Source organism: Mesoplodon bidens, assembly GCF_964165515.1.
Source record: "Mesoplodon bidens genome assembly, chromosome: 1".
Classification (NCBI taxonomy): Eukaryota; Metazoa; Chordata; class Mammalia; order Artiodactyla; family Ziphiidae; genus Mesoplodon; species Mesoplodon bidens.
The window spans coordinates 14,714,763-14,731,207 of record NC_138176.1 but is presented as its reverse complement, the minus strand read 5'-3'; the positions used below and the strand labels follow the sequence as shown (position 1 = coordinate 14,731,207).

At 44.0% G+C, this 16,445-nt stretch overlaps 1 protein-coding gene across 4 annotated transcripts in view; it reads left to right on the top strand.

Annotated features, from left to right (window-relative positions):
• Positions 1 to 1,652: 1,652 nt before the first annotated feature.
• The window catches only part of ENO4 (enolase 4), a gene marked incomplete at its 3' end in the record, with an annotated part of 28,796 nt that continues 14,003 nt past the window's right edge, over positions 1,653 to 16,445 (top strand). For 3 of the 4 annotated variants that reach the window (XM_081243840.1, XM_081243838.1, XM_081243837.1), the window contains exons 1-8: positions 1,653 to 1,849; positions 5,289 to 5,417; positions 6,119 to 6,309; positions 8,295 to 8,440; positions 10,139 to 10,308; positions 10,403 to 10,534; positions 11,817 to 11,870; positions 15,017 to 15,073. In XM_081243840.1, the coding sequence (XP_081099966.1) occupies positions 1,685 to 1,849; positions 5,289 to 5,417; positions 6,119 to 6,309; positions 8,295 to 8,440; positions 10,139 to 10,308; positions 10,403 to 10,534; positions 11,817 to 11,870; positions 15,017 to 15,073 (1,044 nt within the window). In that variant the 5' untranslated portion in view covers positions 1,653 to 1,684. Of the gene's footprint in view, positions 1,850 to 4,681; positions 4,864 to 5,288; positions 5,418 to 6,118; positions 6,310 to 8,294; positions 8,441 to 10,138; positions 10,309 to 10,402; positions 10,535 to 11,816; positions 11,871 to 15,016; positions 15,074 to 16,445 lie in introns of those variants that run through there. The other variant, XM_081243839.1, reaches the window with a different exon arrangement.

The window sequence follows — 16,445 nt, the reverse complement described above, 5'->3', positions numbered from 1 at the left end:
CCATTCAAGCGTCAAATGAATCAAGACATCCTTAAACGCTGAATTTTGCAGCTGCAGCTGCAAATGGGAAAGGAGTTCAGAAGGAAGGAAAGGCTGGCCACAGTGTGAGCTGGAGTGTGGAGCATGGCTTCTTTGAAGATATGGGAGTCAACAGGCATTAAAGGATGGAAAGGATGGACGTGTGAGAGAAGGGGGTGCCTTCCGTCTAAAGGGATATGAGGAAAGGCACGTGGTGGGATGGAAACAGCAGCAACAGCGCTGGCTTATCCTGAATAAACGTTCATTCAACACCTATTCAGCAGAGCACAAGCTCTGTCCCTGCAGCGAGGGTGAGGATGGCTCAGACTTGGCTCCTGTCATGGAGGGATTTCCATCTAGCACGGATAAGGTAGATCCATGATGATCTATCACACCCCAGAAAGTTCCATTGTTCCATTAGAGAACTAGAAAAAACACTGAGGGAGTTCAGAAGGAGGTGCATGTCTGGGTTCTTAGAGCACTATTTACAGAATCACATTATTTGTATGCATCTACCTGCCTCTATTGAAAATAACTATCTTGTTTCAAAGTGTTTTCTCACTCACTTTCTCATTTTACTCTGACTTGTGAAGTAAGTAGGCAGAGTAGTTAAGATTGTTTTCCAGATGAGCAAAAGCCCAACATGAACGCTTTAAATGGTCTGCCTTAGGTCACGAACACCAACAGGCCAAGAGTGGAACAAGAACGCCCTGTCCATCTCAGCCCTTTCCTGCAGCAGATGTATCTAGAGCAGAGGGCACGCATTAAGAAGTTGTATAATTGCACGAGACACCTAGCAAGTGTAATAAAGCCAAGCAGGCAGTTTGGACTTAAAAGGGCAGGACGCAGGCGGCCTCTGAAGGTTCTAAAGAGAGAACAGGACCCAATGACAGTCCTCCATTCCTGCTTCTCCTCCTCAAGTCTGTCTGTAACACCCTACCCTAGGCCTGTCCTTAAGGTTCATCCCCAATTTTTTCGGCCCACACTGTTTTTTTCCTTCTGCGGAAGAATTTCACCCCACTAGTCCCACTCATCTCCCAGGGGAGGGCGCGTGGCCGTTCTCTCCTGGACCTCGCAGTACGCCCAGCCAGCACACCGCTCTGCTCAGGGCTGGTAAGTATCTGCGGAATCACTGAATTCCTGGGTCCTCCACAGCTTAGTAAGGGTACCCAGAGTTCTTACCACCCTCCCCCCGAGAGTGGGCCGGTACAGGCCGCCGCCCGGAGGAGCTCCCCGACCGCGAGGAACGAGGGGGTGGCTGGGGGAAGCCCGATGGCCTGAGTCCCAGCGCCACCGGGAACCGGCGCCACCCGAGGTTCGAGTCCCCAGCTGGAAGCCGGGGCTAACCCTCTCACGCCTCCGCAAAAAGCGCTTCATGAGAGCGTTAACTATTCTTCCATCTGAAAACCTTCGGGGAAAGAGTGGAAAACGACACCAGGAGGGAGCCGGTCTCAAGAGTCAATGAACCCAACCCCGTGGGCCAAACCCTCAGGGAGAGGGAGGGGGAGGAGGACGAAGTAGCCATTCGCTACTCGGGCTGCGGGAAGAACGTGAGGCTGGAAGCATCGCGAGATCTGGGGTCGGGATCTCGCTGCGTTGCCTAGCGACTGGGAGAACGCTCGCGGGCCCCCCAGCTAACCCCCGCTGTAGCCTTAAATCTCCTACCATGGGGGAAGAAGGCGGCGGCCGCAGCTGTGGGACCACTAGGGAGCTGCAGAAGCTGAAGCAGCAGGCGATGGAGTACTACCGGGAGAACGACGTTCCGCGCAGGCTGGAAGAGCTGCTCAACTCCACCTTCTACCTCCAGCCTGCCGATGTCTACGGGCACCTGGTAGGGACCTGGGACAAGAACCCTCTCCTCTCCAGCCCCTCTCCCCACGCCCCGCGCTGCGGCAACGCCGTGCGCCTGCGCCACAGAGTCGCGCACGCGCGCCGCCGCCGCGGGGTCGGGGGCAGTAGTTGCGCGGAGCCGCGACCCTGAAGGGAAGAAGCAGGGCGGAAGTCTGGGTGAAGGAACCTCGAGAGAGAAAGTTGTGGACTGGAAGCTGCTAGAGGAATGAGGACTCTAGGTGACAGCTCAGGACCTGGCAGGCATCCTCGCTACCTCTGGGCGGGCCTGCCACGGTTGCCAGTTGACTTTTTAATCACAGACCTTAATACCTCGTAGCTCAGTTTACCAACCTTCAGCGGCCTCCTTTTGACCACGGGACGAACACCTTGGTATTCGCTACAGCTTAGCCTCAGCCTACCCCGGGGCCTCATACCCAGCAGGCTCCCATCGCTGCCAAGTTTTCAGTCGATTTCAAATGTCCGCTCCTTGACTTGTGCGCCCTTCCCGTCCTGGATGCCCGTCCCACCTGACCAGCTCGCACCTAGACTTAAAATTTAGATCAGAGTCTTGCCCACTTTGCCCAGGACTAATCGTCCTTCAGGTCCTTGTAGCGTCCCCTGCATGTACTGAAATCCTCCCTGGGCAGCTTGTGAGCTCCTATGGAGAGTGGCGGCCTTTTCATATACCCCTCCTAAGCCCTGTGCCCAGCGCACCATCTGGCACACATCTTAGCCTTAAGCAGTGGGCAGTTGAAACAAAGGCAAGCGTTTTCTCACTTCCAGATCCATAAGTACTAACCAACACCCACCTTCTGGAAGGCATCATGGTTGGGACTGGTAGGAATTTGCACTATGGTGAGGCAATATGCCAACACCAAGCAGAGTATTTAAATGCTGTGAAGAAGCATGATGTGTTTGCAGGGTTCAAAATCACACCTTGTAGATTCAGTTAATATACGGGATGTTCCACGAATGTTTATTTTTCTCAGTCCTGGCCTATACATCAAACTGGGGGAGGGGCGGGGGGGAGGTGTTTATTGGTGCACCTTGTGCTATGTGCTTTATGTGATACCACATCATCCTTAGGACCACGGTGAGGTAAACATTACGATTCCTGTTTTACAAATAAAGAACTGTGGCCCAGTGAATTTAAATGATTTCCCCAAGGGACACAGTGAATGACAGTGAGAAATCAAACCCGGTCTGTTTCCCTAGTCCCTAGTAGAGTGCGTGGTACATAGTGGACAGTCAAGAACTATTTGTGGGATGAAGGAGTGAATGCAACTCCCAATTCCATTATCTTTCCACTGTCTCTTGCTAGAGGAATTCTTGAAAGTTAACGACTTCCTCATTTTACAAAGACACCAAGCCCTTGTCTCACTGCTACTTAGTGCAAAAGGTAAGACTGGAAACTTGGACTCTTGTCCCCAGTGTAGTGCTCTTCCCAGCCTATTAGGTAGCCAGGTCTTTGGTTTGCACAGCTCTCTGGGAGTTTTACACTTCAGTTAGGGACAAAAGCCACCGATACATAAGATAACTGGAGTAATAGATAGGGTAATATAGGATTGAGTGCTAGACTGAGGAATAGATCACTGTGTGCCTGTTATAGGAATTCAGGGGTGGGGAAGATGCCTGTGGGCTGTAGCATCTGAGAGTTTTGGCTTGGGCTTTGAAGGGTGTTCAGGAATTGGATTGGCATAAAGGCAACCTCCTTTTCATCTTCCCAGTCACTGCCCCGGTTTTGGCCTTCCTTATTCTCACCTAGTCTCCCCCTCTATCAAGGCCATCCCCGACAGTGCTGCCAGAGCAATGTTCCTAATCCCAAACCTGACCATCATTCTTTTGCTCAGAAGCTTCCTGTGGTTCCCCCTTGCATGCTGAGTAAGGTCAAACACGTTCCAGTGTGTGACTCACAGTGCTCGCCCGGCTACCTCGGTAACAGGCTCAACTCCCCTGCCCCTCCCCCACCACTCCTCCGCACAGGCGCACTGACTTCCCCCTACAGCGTGAAGTTTCCCCAATTCCCTCCCCTTCACTTATCCTATTCCCTCTACCTGAAGTACCTGCCCTCAGTTTCTCCCTCTTGTCTGCCTGTTGAACTACTACACAACCTCCAGTGTCCAGCTCAAATGCCATTTCTTCTATGCTTCTCTTACATATTAGAGGAATTCAGGGACGGGAAAGATGCCTGTGGGCAACAACAATATTACTATTGCATAAAACTTATAATTGAGAGTTTGAGAATTTAATGACGGCGTGTATACAAATGTGCCCAAGGTTTGTGTCTGACATTTATGAATGTATACAAGATTTAATGTATGGAATCCTAAATATGCCAGGCATTGTGCTATGTGATACCGTGATAAACAAGTCAAAGTCACTCCTTCAAGGTAGCTCCTAAGCATTTTTTAAAAGTTTGTTCCATTCTCCTCCTAACACAGCATGTGGTACATTGTAGGTGCTCACTGCTTGTTGAATTGAACTCACAAAGTATAAGCTAGATCGTGTTTTTCTCCCGATTCTATCTAACTTCATTCAGGTACTTACTCTGTCATATACAAACCATCATCCTTCAAACGCACGGATAGCTTGAAAGTTGGCTTTTGCTTTAGTTCTCCTGGCCATCACCTTGGTGCTGGCACACTGCTGATGGGCATTAATGACCTGTTACGTAGGTTGAGGTCACTGGATTTTGAAGTGAAAGGTAAGAGGCCTGGTCTGCTAAATGAAAATGAAGAGCGAATACTGTCTGGTGATAAAGGGGGTGAGGAGGGTGGGCCTTCACTCGCCCCTCTTCCTTCTCTCCCAGCTTCCGCCCCTCTGCGTCGGGACACCGTACTGAATCTTTTTACTCAGGCTCCTTGAGTGGACTTTCTCCCTCAGCTTCATTCTCTTTCTTCCGTCTCTTTCTTGGATCACTTCCAAACGACTTCTGCTCTTCCACATCAACGAAACTGCTGTTACTAAGGTTCCAACAATCCTCTCTAACCATGTAGTTCTACGCATGATCTGATGGTAAGTGAAATACAGCCTCTGCATAAGTCTTCACCATTAAAATATCCGGTGCCTTGTTGGGAGGAATGAAAATAGACCCACTTAAGGTTTTTTTAGGTTTGAATGCATCGCAGTATTCTAGAGACCAATTGACTTCAGTATCTTGGACAGAAGGATAGGTTAGGGCCCACTAAAGAGTGACACGAGACCTTTAAATAAAGACATGTTTGCGAGTTTCTGCTGAGAGTTCAAAAAGCAAACTGCCCCACGTACCAGAGGCTAAATCCAAATCTCTGAACGTTCCCGCAGAGCTGCTAGACTAATCCCAGAACGAGGAGGGCATTCAAGGAGAGGTTTAGTAGAAACTAGAGTAAATGTGAATGATCTTTTAAAGATAAATTAGATGTGGTATTGTGATTTTTGTGTTTTTTGTGTGTGTGTTGAAGGCAAACTGCTTTTCTAAACTTGCAAAGCCTCCCACCATATGCAAAGTCGTGGGGAAAAATGTGCTGGATGGACTGGGGCTTCCAACACTACAAGTGGAAATATTCTGCACCGTTCAAAATTTTCCCAAGGTAGGAGGCGGCTTAAATGTGTTCTTCACTATGTCCTGGCTCCACTGCATTTATTAGCATGTATTGTCTAACTTGTGGAAAATTAACGTTTCGAAATTCAGTGTGTGCGAAATACACACACTATATGTAGGTAATTAGGAACACAAAGCATGAATCATACAATCTTCCATGATGGTTTATTAGGTTATGTGTACTACTGGTACAGACATGACTTGCTAACCTGAAGATGATCCAAGATGGAGAAAGGAAATGGGGCAAAAATAGTTTAAAAAACTCTGACATTATTAATGTCATGAGTTCTCTAAATCTGCAGATAGGGTTATAGATTCATGTATTTATATATAGATTTATAGATATATAGACCGATCTACATAAAGAAAAATTCATTTTCATAAATGAAAATAATTATGATTAAATTTGTCTCCTTTTAGCTATTTTTTAGAGAGGTAGTGATAAAAATAAAGTTCAATGTAGGGTTTTTAGAAGGGTATTTTAACAAGGTAATAATTTTAAACGTTCCTTCAAGTTGGGTTCCATCGTGTTTCAATAGCTATAAAAATATCTCAAAGAAAATTATAGGTTCTCATTTTCTCTTTGAAATTGGTGATAAAATATCATGTACCTTAAAAGCTGGATGCATTCAATTTCCTATTTCCCGTGAAAGGTAGGGAGAATGTAGAACACGTTTGTATTGTTTTCAGAATATATGTTCTGTGGTGATCTCAACTCCCTTCAAAGTCCATGAGAACGCTCTACTGGAGCTGGTTGAAGCAGAGGAATTAGAAAGGTCAGATGCCGTCAGCACTGCGGTGCGGTGGGTCAACGAAACCATCACCAAGGAGCTTCAGGGCTTAGCTCCTTCCAACCAGGCTGAGGTGGATCAGGTGCTCAGGTAAATTTCACACTTTGAAATATAAGTGTCCAGTATAACTATGTACCTCTTTTCTTTCCATTTCACCTGCCAATGAAATGGGTCTGTCATATCTATAGGGTACAGTCGGGAAGTCAATTAAGAAGCATATGCTAAAGCAGCAAAATTTAGCATAAAATGTTGTTTTTCTTCTGAAAACCCTGTTATTAAAATTTTACTTTGTAAGGCTACATAAGGCCTTTTGGCCTCTTTTATGCATAGAGCTTTCCTAGGATTCAGTGAAAAGTTTCTCAGGAAAAGGATTAAGAATCCAGACGTCCTCCTTTCCCCCTCCCCACCTCCTCACATGCCCCCCTGGTCCATGAGCCTCTCTTATCCTTTTATATAGCCCAGTGGGTGATGCTTATGTTCTGACCTCCAGACACAACCAAGTCTTCCAGGTTTTGCCCATAGGTTGACTCTAAAATGTGAAAACCAAGGAACTGTTTACTAGGGCTACGTGAGCACTGTTCAATGCCTAACCAAGTGTGGGTTAGTATTACTTTTCCTTTTGTGTGGGTCCAATGCCACAACCCTCTTGGTCAAAGAAGGTCAACTGGATTCTCTTTCTCTAAGCTTCAACACTTGCTTAATTGTGCATAACTTCACATTTTAGTTTGCCTCAGAGTTGGATCATGACCTTATAAAAAACGTGTTTGAATAGTTTTTGGTTGCCTTACAGTTTTTGAATGCTATTCCACTTAGTCCTTTGTGTGTGTGTGTTATTTGCTTTTTTTTTTTTAGGCAATCTTTTTTTTTTAATTTTAATTATTTTTTTATATAGCCGGTTCTTATTAGTTATCTGTTTTATACATACTAGTGTATACTTGTTAATCCCTATCTCCCAATTCATCACACCACCCGCCCCCGCTACTTTCCCCCCTTGGTGTCCATACATTTGTTCTCCACATCTGTGTCTCTATTTCTGCCCTGCAAACCGGTTCATCTGTACCATTTTTCCAGGGTGTTATTTGCTATTAACACATCCTTATTTTTTCCCAAGCTCTCAGTCATACGTTCTATTCTGTTACATTCCTTTTTTCCTGGAGTTTTCCCTCCCAAATCTCCCATCTTGACTGGTTCCTCTTTAGGCCTACTAAAGAGATGCCATAAGACATGCCTTCATTGTTCTCCCGTTTCCTGGATCCCATATTGTCCTCTTTCTTAAATTACTGGATTCCAACCTTTAAAAGTAAGGATGAGAAAAGGGTATTTGGGATGTAAATTTTTTGAGTTCTTACATGTGTGGAAATGTCAGTACTTGCCCTTTGTGGTTTACAGTTTAGCTGAGTATAGAATTCTCATTTGAAATCAATTTCTCTCAGTACTTTAAAGGCACTGCCCCATTGGCATCTGGTGCAAATCTGATTCCCATGTCTTTTTTTTTTTTTTTTTTTTCTGGCTTGTTATTATTGTTATGTATGTGGAAGCTTTTAGCCTCTTTTTATTCCGGGGAGCTGATATTTTATGTAGATGCACCTAAGCTGGATTTCCCAACAGTTTTCTTAACTGTTCATTTTAAGCACCCACCTCAAAAAAAAAAACAAGAGAAAAGAAAGAAAGAAAAGGAAGTCCTGCACATGGTGCTATATATTTTACTGTCTATTCTTGCCTCATTTTTAGTCTGATCGTCATTTATTCAAAAAGAAAATCCAATAGCCCTTAATCAAACTATATCTTCAAATTTTACTTTAAAAAATAACAAACAGGGCTCAGATAATTTTAAAAATGAGCACCTAAAGTCTTTAAACATTTATTTCCAGGCCCAAATGATTTTCAGTTCTTGAACATAGTTTTATAACAGCATCATTTTTTAGCCTTGGAAATTGAAGCTGATTTGTTCTTAGGTAGCTTAAAAAGCAGAGTTAACTACTGAAACATTTTGGGGTCAGCACTAAAACATGACCAGAATTACGAGTGATATTTCTCAATATCTCATTGTAAAGTTATACTTTCTTACCATTAAGGACATTCTTTGAAAGTAAAGTACAAGAAGATAAGGAGGGCAAAGAATTGGAAAAGAGCCTGGAAGACTCCACAGTGCCTACACCTTCACCTCTAACACCACCACTGCCTCCTCCACCTCCAGCCAAAAAAAAAGGACAAAAGCAAGGTCGGTGGCTTATCATCCTGCAGAACCATTAGTAACAAATGTGGAGGAAGAAAGGCTGAAACTTGGACTGCCTTTCCAAGTTCAAGTCTCTCTGCTGCAGACCTAGGTTGGAGTCCCACCAGGTACCATCCACCCTCCACACCACTTCCTTGCTTAAAGCTACTGTGTGAGGTGGGCACGGTTTTCCCCCACCCCACCCTCCATTTTTATTTGTAAGATAAAAATATTTCTTACCCAGAGGTGAACACTTAGTAAACAGAGTGCACTGAATAGTGGCAATGCCCAAGGCAGGGAAGGGGAGGGTGGCACGGAGACCTTTAACGGCTCCTCAAAATTCCCATTAGCTCCTCAGAAAGCCACTCCATATTTTAAAGATGAATGATATCCTTTGATACGGATAACCAACATTTCCTCAGTCATAGCTAATACATTAATGAAACTTATCTTTGGAAGACCTTGCTATTTTAAGACAAATAATCTTAAAGTTATCGTGGCCCTTTGTTCCATGCCTTCCAACATATGGCTAACCTCAGCTCCTCCAGTATGTTAATTCTGGAGCTGCTGCTAGAGCTGTTGTAACAGTGATTCGTGTGTCTGTCCAACTACAACATGCTCCCGGAGGACATGAGTCATGCCTCATTCAATTTAGCACTGCCAGCGCCTAGCACAATGCCGGAAACAAACTAAACACCAGATAAGTGTGGGTTCCATTAAATAAGAAAGCGCAAGAAGCAGGGACCAAAGGGATCATGAAGCCAAGGTGTCTTATTTCATAGATTTAGATACTGAGATCCAGAGAGGGGAGGAGAGTTGCCCAAGGCAGAAGAATCCCGTTAGACCAATCTTCTCCTGGAGGCTGGGGATGACCACTACTGAATCATAGGTAGAGACTGCCAATAGGTGTTCATTTGGTGGTTTCTTTTGACGGATAGAACTCGGAACGTAAGAAGGGAAGAAGTAGGAGGGGACAGTAATTTGCTACACATTTAATATGCGCTGGGTGTTCACATATCTTATTCCACTTGTCTTACCTACCTGACTCAGCTCAGTAGCTGTGGGGAAGGAGAGGACAGGAGGAAAACTAGAGATTTATTATGGACATTGTGGTACCTGATCAGATGGGGTGGCTGAGAATATGTGAGAGTGAAAGATGGGTGAGGATTCCGGGTGGATGGTTAGATCTGGAAGGAAGTCCTCATAGAAAAGGGCATCCGTTTGGGGTGGGCAAGCAAGATAAGTAGTTAGATATTCACATGAGATATTCAACAGGAAGCTGGGTATGCAAGAGCGGTGGTGGAACGTAGGAAAACAAAGGGTTTGGAATTCAAAGACCGTCCAAACCCTCTCCCTGTTCACTTTCTGTTAGGTATTGGGCAAGTCTTCGAACCTAAGCCCCCGTTTAGGTGAGATAACAATATCTGCCCCACATGACTGTTGAAGGATTTAATACTGAATGTTCTAAAATTTCTTAGGCAAAATCCATGGCTAAGGATTATTTGAGCATTAGGGAGTAGTAAGTGACATCAGACGGAAACTTCTCAGGGGTCGAAGTGGTGAATATTTTCTTGCCAGCCTCAGCTTTCAACCCTTCTTTATGCTGGGCCTTCACATCTATAAGTAAAGCATTAAAAAGATATATAGTTTTATCATAGTCAAACTTTCTAGAAAGCAATCTTTTATCAATATTTTTTTCTTCAGGGGGGAAGGATACTCTTACAAAAAAACCAATGATACCCCCAGAACCTGTTGAACCCACACTCTGTGGCAGCATGGCCATAGGAGCTGTGTCACTGGCTGTTGCCAAAACCAGTGCCGTGCTGGGCAATAATCCTCTATACTTAAATATTGCACTGCTGAAGCACCACCAGGTTAGTACCCATTACATTCCTTTACAAGGACCCATGAGTATCTCAAGATAATGAACGATGTTTCTCATTTCCCCTTGCTTTCCCCCTTTTTCAGGATCAGCCAGCAAAGCTAACTATACCTCTCCTGATGGTATCTCTGGTCAGCTGTGGGAAGTCATCACCTGGCAAGCTGAATTTAATGAAAGAAGTGATTTGTATACCCCGTCCTGGATTAACAGCTAAACAAGTACCTTACATTATCTCAAACTACCTTTTCTTAAAAAAAAAAAAAAAAAAAGCCTTCATCATCAATGAGTTTTTAGTGTATGTTCCTAAGGCTTATGACACCAAGGGAAAAGGAATTAAATATAAAATGAGAAAAAAAAATGAGGAAATTAGGGAAGTGGGACGAAAACAAGACCTCAAACGAAAGAGAACCAAATTTAGACCACCACGGGCGAGTGACTTTGCACGCCTTGATAGTGCTGGAAGTATATTCTTTGGGGCAACTGAGATTTTTTAATTTACTAGTCTATGCACTGCGGCTGCAACAAGAGGAAGGTGGCACTTTCATAGCAGCCCTTCTGTTAAGTAGGAACTGCAGGGCCTAGCAGATTGCCTGGCACGTAAGAGAGGTTTAGTGCATGTTTATGGAATATGGAATGAAGGAATCCTAAGTGGCGTCTTTACTACTCAGAGGTTTGTTAGCGTCTCATTGTTCTTCAGTGGCATGAATGAGTCAGTATGCCTTTTGAAATCTTCATGAATTATTCTACCAATTAGGCATTCGGGAGAACTAAACATTCGTGTCCTGTAGTGGATGTTTACAGGAAAAGTACAGGAAGCTCCATCCCCTCTGGTAGTATATTGACTGATATTTTATCTAAGCTAGTGACAATCATTTTTTTAAATCTCAAGATAATTTGTTTATGATAAAGAATTCTTTTTTAAGGAGAATAGTCATTACCCACTTCTATCAGTTTTGGAAGACTAGGATTTATATCTGGCTCACCATGTTCAGATCCTGGTGCCAGGATCTTTCCTTCAGTTAATATCTGCTATTTGGGTACCAGAGCATTTGGCATGCCATTCTTCATCTGTCTCCATATGCAGGTCCCACCATCATCAGAATACATTTTTCTACTTTCTAAGTGACAGTGGATTTATACTAATTCAAACACTATCACGCAGAATCCCTTGATGACCTGTGACATGTATTGCAAGAAGGTTGGTCAGGAGACCATGAAAGAGAATGAAGTTAACTTGATCCAACCAATCAGTTCTGAACAATGAAGAGAGGATAATGAAGAAGAAAAACCTCTCATTCATTTTCAACCAAATAAAAATTGAGGGTTGAAGATTAACATTTAATCTTCTGATTTTGTAGGCCATATGTAAGTCACTAACCAGGATGCATCATCAGGGACCCTACAGATTTTCTGAGTTAGAAATAGCCATGTGTGGTATAAGTTTTTATGTTTAAAATTCTAGACTGCAGTTGTGGAAGATCATGGTTATTCTACTTACAGGGTGTGGACATGCTTCTGGAAATTCAGAAACACATTAACAAAACAATTGAAATGGTAGGTAAAGAGAATCTATGGTATCTAATAACTGATGCTTATATACCTTCTAGTAACCAAATTATAGTTCATTATGCAACAAAATCAATATTGTTGTTACAGATATGAAAACATTAATTTTCTTTGGGTTTCGCATATGAGCCAAGCTTATACATTCCCTCATTGGCTATGGGTCCAGTTGCTAATGGAACTTAACAATCTTGTTTTGATTTCTGAGGCAGCTGGCCCTACGCTAAGATCATCCCTTTGGATTTGCAAAGAAAGAAAGGATCTGGCCCCTAGGATTAGTGAGAGGCAGTTTGGTATAATGGTTAAGGCACAATCACTTGTGCCTGCTTAGAATCCTGGTGTTGGGCAAACAAGCACCCTTGGCTGAGCAGCCCTTGAGGGGGAAAGTCACAGAGGCAGTATGAGGGGCAGCTGTATGAGTCAGCGGGTTGTTCCATCATATTCTAACTGGGGTAATGCACAATGATGTGGCAGGGCTGAGGGACCCAATCCTTGTCTTTTATTTTAGAATAATACTGCATTTATAGAGAAGTTGCAGAGATAGTTTAGAGAGTTCCCAAATACTCCTCACCCAGTTTCCCCAAGGTTAACAGGATACATTACCATAGCGTATTCGTCAAAACTAAGAAATCAACATGCTACATTACTAATAACTAAACTCCAGACTTTATTTGAATTTCACTGGTTTTCCCACTAATGTCCTTCCTCTGTTCCAGGATCCGTTCCAGGATCCAATCCAGGACCCAATATTTATTTAGTGTGAGGCTTTTAAGCTACATGATTAGGAAGCACTAGTTCCTTCCCCAGCAGGATGGGGGCTGAGATATAATCTCAGTACGACATAAAGGAACTTTGGCTCCAGTGCTATCTTGCCAGCACAGAATATGTGATGGGGGAGTGTGGTGGGGGCCCAAGCCCTAGAGTTGATCAGAATTGCTTTAAGCACCAGCCTGGAGCCAGTTTCCGGGGTGCTTTTCAGGAGGACAACTGTTTTATGGGTGACCAGCCTGCAGAGACTCAGACTTGGACAAGTTAACCCTGACCTTGTATTCTGCTTTGCCCCTTATCAGCTGTGTGACCTTGTGCCAATTATATAACCTCTCTGCCTCAGCCTTGTCGTCTATAAAATGGGTATGATACATTGTGAGGAGTAAACAAGCTGAATATATGCAATGTGCTCAGAGCAGGAGCGGACACAGCAGTGAACAATACACAGTGGTGGTGGTTATCAGAGCAGGTGGAAGAAGTCCAGCTCAGAATATTAGGGAATTCAGGATCTCTGAGCTCTCTGCAATCATCCTGACTTCCAGATTTTTAATTATACAATTTTAAATATACAATTGATTTTTAATTATACAAGCAGCTCCTGAATGTTCCTGTGAAAATTCAAACACTGGTAGAGCTAGTCCCCCCTCCCCGCCGGTACTAACTCCCCCTCCCTCGACCCCACAGCCACTACTACCCTCAGTTCCAGTCCCATCTCTAGAGGGACTCTAGATGACTGTTAAAAATTTAGTGCGGTCTTCTAGCCTTTCTTTTGTATTTATACACACAGACACACAGACACCACACATACAAATATATAGTGTGTTTTGTGTTTAAAATCATATAAAATTCTGCACAAATCACTCTACAGGTTGCTTTACTTCTTTGCCCTTTTTATTTGTGTTCATCTTTTACTGATACCTAGGAATTCTTTCTACAGTAAAGGCTTCAATCCTTTCTGCATGTTTTACATATTTTCCTCATCATGTTGCCTACCTTTTAACTGTATTTTATGCAGTCATAGGAATTTTTTTCTTTTCAAGTTTTGACACAGTAAAATGTATCAATATGTTCTATTAAGGCAGTGGTTCTTAATGGGGAGTGATCTTGCCCAAGGGATGATGCCCAGAGACGTTCTGGGTTGTCCCAGCTTGGAGGGTGGGGCTTCCCTGGCATCTAGAAAGCTGAGATCAGGGATGCTGCTACACATTCCTACAATGTATGAGGCAGCCCTCCATAGCAAAGGATTATCCAGACAAAGTATCAAGAGTGCCAAGGCTGAAAAGCTCTGCTTTAAGGCTTTTTGCTCTTTGCTCAGCTCTGGGCCCAGAGGGTTCAGCAGTCCCACATACCCCTGAGGTATCAGCTTCTTCTGAGTCCCCTTGCCTGACTCTTCTACAAGAGCAAAGGATGTCCCCTTGCTCTGCACTCGACATCACACCCCCTTCCTCCCTGGGTGTTACCTGCATCGCACGTGTCTGCCTCCCTAGACCGTGGCTCCCAAGGCAGTGCCTGTGCGTCTCGTTCACCACTGTATCTCTCCTGCCTGGCACATCAATTTGCTTCCTATGTTATTTTTACCAGGGATAGAAACTTCAGCTGACTCCATAGTGAAAAGAAGCAGGATAACTTCTGTATTTGCATATACTGGAGTGTGTGTGCGAACCATGTTGATTCTTGACAAACATGCTCCAGCTTATACAGCCAATGAATGCTGGGCATTAAAGTGCATCCTTTAACAGGTTAAATCCTTGTTACAGCATGCCATCAATACCCCAGACTGTGGAAGCTTCTATTTGGTAATTATCTTTGCTTTTAATGTCAGATGACATCACACACACCAGATTCACCAGATTTAATGACCATGGGCTGCTTCCAAAAGTCAAACCCATCCTGCCAGAGAAGGTGTTTGTACTGTGAGAATATTTAAAACAATATGTTGGGCCTTTAAAAGCAAATGCCACAGTGTGGTTATTCCTTAACGACAAGGAGGGGACTTAACATCCTCCTGTGAAAAAAGAGTTCCTGCACACAGCAGGAGTCAGGACATGATGAGTGGATAATTACTTATATAAGTAGAAATGCATGAACATGTATATCCATACCTCATACATGTGATTGGAGGCAGAATGTAAGGATGAACTAAAGGGAACATGTGCCTAATTTTGAGAAACAGTTTGAGGTTTATGAAATTAAAGAGTGACTGGCATCATCCCTCTGTGTGTGTGTGTGTGTGTGTGTGTGTGTGTGACTTGCAATGTGACTGGCTCAACCCCAGAGCAGTGGGCAGGCCAGAGGACCTGAAGCTCTGCTTGCTGCCACACATGTGTCAGAAAATCCCGAGTGATATGTCTTTATCTTCTGTCTCACAGTCCCCTCCTCCAAAACCGGAGACAAAAAAAGCTCATAATGGAGGCAACAGAGGTCAAGTAAGTAAATGTATTTGTTTACTGTGCTTCTGTATGACAGTTCATTTCTATATTCCCTGCCCCTTTCCCTCTCCCAGTCATTTTGCTCCAGGACTGGCCTAACACAAATGGAAATCACATGGTGATACTGCTTCAAAGGGACTAAACCAGGCAACCCCCCGAGCTGGAATATCATTCTGCCCCCGCCTCTCTGGCAACAGGCTGCCAGGCCATCACTGCTTGCAGTTGTCTGGCCAAGTGAAATCTCAGAGGGCTTGGAGAGGCTCTTATGACTAATAGGATTACATGGGAAAGTCTCTAGGTTAAGTGCTGGGGAAGATGAATCTCTCTGAATACTAGCTCAAAGGCATATAGGATGTTTTGGCTTTTAATTTTAATACTACCAAAGAAAGAAAGAAAAGGCACAAAAAGATAGCAATTCCTTCATCTGGTCCCCCCAAAGCACTGAGGCACCATTTCAGGTGAACCATTGCCAGAGCTCAGATTTTGCCAGGAGGGTCAGGCAAACAAGCCTGGTGAAAATGGGCTGCAGAGCCTCAGGAGACCAGCTGGACTTGATCAGTCCATCACTTTGGTGACTGTGGGCGCTCTGATAGATACACCTATTATATGCCTGACTTTCAGCAATATAGTTAGAACAACCAACAAGAACCCCGAGGATAATGCAAATGGATGAGGGTTGCTCACATGTGTGACATTTGCTCTGATAACTCTGCAACCACTACCTGGATGTCAGGGACTTCAGGGTCCGTTGAAGTCATCAGCAAGAAGGACTAGTAAAGGAAGGAGAGGACTTGGTGGAGCTAAAAAATTAAGTTCCCCCTTAAACTTGGGAGAGAGAAGAGAAATGTGTGAACAGATACAGCAGTAAGTAAAATCCTTGACAGGTGTGTACACTAGAATTGGACCTTGCAAGAGAGGCGGGGGCTGGTGAACAAGCAGCAAATCTCAGCTCTGTTCCCTTCACTCCAGCAGGTTGTCTGATGTATTCTGAGAAAGTTAGACCAAGATCAGCCCTTCCTGAGATCAGCTTCACTACTTCCCCTTCCCGCCACCATTAGAAACAGGACAGATGATAGATTCTAGAGAGGCAGCCATACCAGAATTAGAGGCATGGACTCTAGCTCAACTACCTGGATTAAAATCTGTTCCAAGTTACTCAACTCTCTCTTAAATAGGGATAATAATGGTACCTGCTTCATGGGATTGATGTAAGGAGTAAATGTATTTACTTTTTGTAAAGTGTTTAGAATGGTACCTGGCATTTAGTAAGCACCAAATAAGTGATGCTTTCATAGTTTTGAAGATGCCGTAATGAAACTCCTTAACTGACACACAAAAGTTTCCCCAACTATTCCTTTGCCAAATAAAA